Raw genomic sequence first — 4,842 nt, 5'->3', positions numbered from 1 at the left:
TTCTGTCTTCAGTATTTAAAAATTGGTATCTGCGGGGGGCACCTGGGTGGCTCAGTGGGTTAAGCATCCAACTCGGCTCAAGTCATGATCTTACGGTCTGTGGGTTTGAGCCCTGCATCAGGCTCTGTGCTTACAGTTCAGAGCCTGGAGCCTGCTTCCAATTCTGTCTCTCCCTCTCGGTCCCTCCCATGCACACACTCTGTCTCTCTCTCAAAAATAAACAAACATTAAAAAAATTGTTTTAATTGATATCTAATTTCATTTTGAACTAGGTTAGAAACTGAAGCCTTCTCCACTGAGCTTTTAAAATTAAAAGAAACTTAACTCCTAAATGTAATAAAAGCCTAAGTACACAATCAAATTGAATGTGGGAATTTATTTTCTATTACACTTTTCTGGCCAAAAGGAGCTGAACGACATTTTTCCTTCCTACTTTCTTACAGCAAACAGATTTTTTTTTAAAAAAGCAAAATATAACAGAATTATAGTTGAGAAGACTAATTCTACAGAAATGATATTAATCACAGCTCAGTTAAAAGCATACTTGATAGAGATTTGCTTCAACAGATAAGGTTGTCAACTTTTCAACATTAGTGTTTCTCATATCATTTCTGGATGGCCCTTGAAATATTTTCCCTCAATATAATGTCTTCATTTTTTGCTCTAGACTTTCCTTGACAGAAAATGGCTTGAGGAAGAGCCCATGAGATTTAGAGGCCGTGTGCTATTTTTTTGAAATGTTGGGTAAAATTGGGCTGGTTGATCATGTAATTCATTCAAAGGAGCTATGTTTTCAGTGCCCTGGGCTCACCCAGCTGTTTGACAGGTTTTGGTTCCTTTTGTAGCTGAAGAGTATTATAGAGTCCATTTTTTCTATCAGTCCATGGCAGTAACTGAAAAAGTCCAGGAAATAGATCACACTGAATCCTAGTATTCAGAAGAGATTTGCATTTAATGGTGTCATTATTGGTAGAGTATTTTCCTTGAGCAAGAACAGCATTTACACAGTGTTTAGAGGGAATTTCATAAGCAGAGTTGACTTTCTCTGTGAAGAGATTTTTAAATTTGCTATGATCACTTCATTTCAATTTCATTTTCTTAGAGTCATGCAAAAAGCTCTGTGAGAAATCTTTTAAGTTCATTTAAAATCAGAGAAAAAAATTCAAGAGGACAAAAACAAGCATAAGGTAAACATATAATTATGCCATTAAAATTTCTCCTGGACCACTCCGTCAATATTCTCTGTCATTTCCATTCTGTTTCAACACTGCAGAACAACATACTCGTGACTCAATGGTGGAACGTGCATTTGAGTGACGAAACATGGAGACCAGAAAAGGAACATAAATGTAAATCAAACTTTTAAAATGCTTGTAATACAATGACTTCTTTCCTTATTGATTCTGTGCGTGTCCATTCCACATGAATCCACATGTTGGTTCCAGGAGGCCCTGCACCGTGAGCCCTGATCACAAAGCCCACTATTTGTGGGGGTAAAGTCAAGCATGTTGCCAGTGTCTACTGGTGGCACACTTGCCAAAGTCTTCTGGAAAATTAATAAAATTATTATCCTGATTATTGGTGTTCTGGATTCTGGGGACCATGGACATAGAAAAGGATAAGAAACAGGGCATGCTTTTTTGAGGTTGGGCTGGGAAGTAGAAAAATAGGTGTTTTCCTCTGGGGCTTTTTTTGCGGCTGCTGACGGTGAGGTTGAGATTTCGGAGAGCACTTTTTCGTTTTCTCAGTCTTTAAGGGAGTGGTAGGCTTTGGCAGTGCGGCTGTTGACAAAATCTGTCTTCTTAAACTGAGCCTTTGGAATAAGCAAACAGAAATGTGAAAGGTAACAACACTGTCAGACAAGAAAATGCAGTTTTTAAAAAAATGTTTATTTCTGAGAGAGAGGGAGAGAGGGAGGGAGAACATGAGGAGGGGAGCGGTAGAGAGGGGGGCGGACAGAGGATCTGAAGAGGGCTCTGCACTGAAAGTAGAGAGCCTGATACAGGGCTCAAACTCATGAACCATGAGATCGTGACCGGAGCCAAAGTTGGCTCAACGTACCGAGCCACCCAGGCGCCCCAAGAAAATGCTAAATGTTTTTAGTGATCTCTATTATCTGTCTATCAACGACGACACACACCTTTTTAGTGTTCTTACCTTCTTATAGGCATTATGGAGCTCCGTGTGCGTCCAAAGAGAATAGAGGAGAACAGAAGCGGCTTTACTTGCCTTGTTGGGGGCATAACTGAAAAGAGGAAAAAGGCATTCTGAGTTCAGTGAGAACGTGTCAGGCTTCTGGATGCTGCTTCCGACATTCCATAAATTTTTAACTGCTGTTGCTTGGTGGCCATCCATTAAGTCAGGCTACTCACCATGACCCGAGAATTAGATGGCGAGCTTTGAAGGCCAGGGAGCACACTGGGTTTGAAAAAAAAAACTTAAAAAATTTTTTAAACCACTAGCACAGGGTTGTTTATAGAGCATATTCCTGATATTTACAAGGAATATGCCCTTAGATTTCATAAATCCTTGAACTAATCGACCAAATACAACTTGTGTATTTATATACTTTATACTTACATTAAATTAATAAACAAACTTAAATATGTAAATATTGTACATATGCTATTTATAGAATAGAAATATGTTTGTATGCTCATAATGTATATTTATAGCATATAAATGCAGGAAAGCATAACTGAAAAATAAACATATCTCCCACACTTAGAGACTCTAAGAATGTAGGAGTGAGATTTTGAAGTTAATACATTCTTGTTGAAACATTTGTTAAAATAGTTTCAACATTTCTTTTTGTATAGAGCAAATGGGAAATGCACTCCTCTTATAAATCCAAGTCACCACAGAATTGAACACTGTACTTAGTTTTTGGTATTTTACTTTTAAATTTGCCCCGAACTTCCTTTTTCTGGCTAAAGGTCTCTGGTTTCTTAGACTCTTTCTCTTCCTTCGCACCTCAAATAACATATGGCCAAATTTTGTCTTTTAACAAAGAAACAAAGCTTTTTTCCTAATGTTTATTTATTTATTTTGAGAGAGAGAGAGTGTGTNGGGGGAATGAGAGAGAGAGAGAGAGAGAGAGAGAGAGAGAATCTCAAGCAGACACTGCATTGTCAGCACAGAGCCCAATGTGAGAATCGAACTCACAAACCATGAGATCATGACTTGAGCAGAAGTCAAGAGTCAGACACTTAACCAAATGAGTCACCCAGGTGCCCCCAAAGAAACAAAGATTTAATTTTTCCTATGATAGGCATTTGTAAACAGGCAACCATGAACCGAAAATGCAGTACTGTTTGGAGAAGCACATCTTGGGTTCATTCATTGCCTAAGAGCCATTTCTCTTCCATACCAGCCTTGTATGAAGGGGAAGTCAAGTCAGCACCTTACAGATTGTTTTAGTACTTCATGGACTTTTCAGACTCACTTGCTAATACCCATAAATCCATGAAAACTATGGGTCTCTAATATTTAAAATTGGAAAATGTTCTTGAATTGCAAATGCTTTATATTCATAGTTTGTTTATAAAATTGGTAGTTTGGCACTTTGAAATTATTTATTTGAAGAAAAAACCCACTGTATATGGCAACTGATTTCCAGGCTAGCCCTTAAGTTACAGGTCAGCTTACCCAACACTCTTGCAAGAAAGGAAAAGCAGGCACATCTGGTGGAAGCTCCTTGTTGACTGATTGATTGATTTTTTTTTTAAGGCAGGGCATATGAGGACTAGTTCACAAATAGACATTCAAGGCAAAAAGGAAGTAACAGAGCCAGGCATCCCCATACGTTGCTAAGCTATAAGAAGTTTCCAAAAGTGATGGCAGATTCTCATGTGCTTATGTCTGAATACTCAAATAATGAAAATGATATGGTCTTCCGAGATCTGCTTAGGTGGACATTGTGACTCAGGGAACTGACATTCTAACCAGTGCTCCATTTAATCCTAGGACTCTGAATATGGTCTTCTTTCCCCGTGAGGCTTGCCAGAGTGGGGCTGCAGAGCACAAAGGTCGACCTGAATGGGGCTGTGGGGAGGGAGATGTGTGTTTACTCCAGGATACCACAGGCCCCTATGCTTGCCCCTGTGTGGCCAGGAGCACATTTGTCTACCACAGGTTAAGTCTGTTTGCTTTGCAACTCATTAGAATCGGGCTGTAACATTTCTTCTCTTTCTTGGTTATTTATAAAAGTAACTTGTATTTAACAAATCAAACAATTCAGAATTGTATAAAGAGAAAAAGATAATAATCTTCATTCCCTCTTTGGAGTTCATGTCTCTAAATTAACTAATAGTAATGATTTTGTTATACAAGGTTTTTCATTTTCTTCCTCACTTTTTTTTAATGGGGAAATTTAAAGACAGAAACGGCAATGTGGAATGACTTTTTTTGCATTAGAACTTCTATTCTCAAAAGGGAATAAGACGTGGAAGAGATGTGATAGAGAAAACCAAGAAAGCAAGAATTTCTGATTATGTTGCCTCATACTTATTGTGTTATCTCTGCTTCTTTTAAGCCACCTGGGGTGATACTGGCTCCAGACTGAAGTGAGGAAAAGGGCAATCCCTGTCCATAGGACTCCCACTTTGCCTATATTCTGCTGTTCTTAAATCACAGCTATGGCTCTGGGAAATAAATGAATTCATTAGGTCAATAAAAGGCTGGAATGCACTACTCAGAGAAGATATGGCATTTGGCTTGATATTTTATTTTTTTAACTTTTAAATTATTTTTAAGTTTTTTAAATGTTTACTTATTTTTGAGAGAGACAGAATGCGAGCTAGGGAGGGGCAGAGAGAGAGAGCGAGAGAGAGAGAGAGGGCG

The 4,842-nt window shown here is 38.4% G+C and overlaps 1 protein-coding gene across 1 annotated transcript in view; it reads right to left on the bottom strand.

Annotated features, from left to right (window-relative positions):
* Positions 1-1,658: 1,658 nt before the first annotated feature.
* PKP2 (plakophilin 2) overlaps positions 1,659-4,842 on the bottom strand; it is a 79,510-nt gene continuing 76,326 nt past the window's right edge. Inside the window, exons 11-12 of the mRNA XM_077774526.1 lie at positions 2,158-2,245; positions 1,659-1,813 (exon numbers count right to left, since the gene is read on the bottom strand). Coding sequence (XP_077630652.1) covers positions 1,745-1,813; positions 2,158-2,245 — 157 coding nt within the window. The 3' untranslated portion in view covers positions 1,659-1,744. The remainder of the gene's footprint in view (positions 1,814-2,157; positions 2,246-4,842) is intronic.

Source organism: Crocuta crocuta, unplaced genomic scaffold (genome assembly GCF_008692635.1).
Source record: "Crocuta crocuta isolate KB4526 unplaced genomic scaffold, BGI_CrCroc_1.0 scaffold176, whole genome shotgun sequence".
NCBI lineage: Eukaryota > Metazoa > Chordata > Mammalia > Carnivora > Hyaenidae > Crocuta > Crocuta crocuta.
The sequence above is the reverse complement of the archived record's forward strand: the minus strand, read 5'-3'. Positions and strand labels throughout refer to the sequence as shown.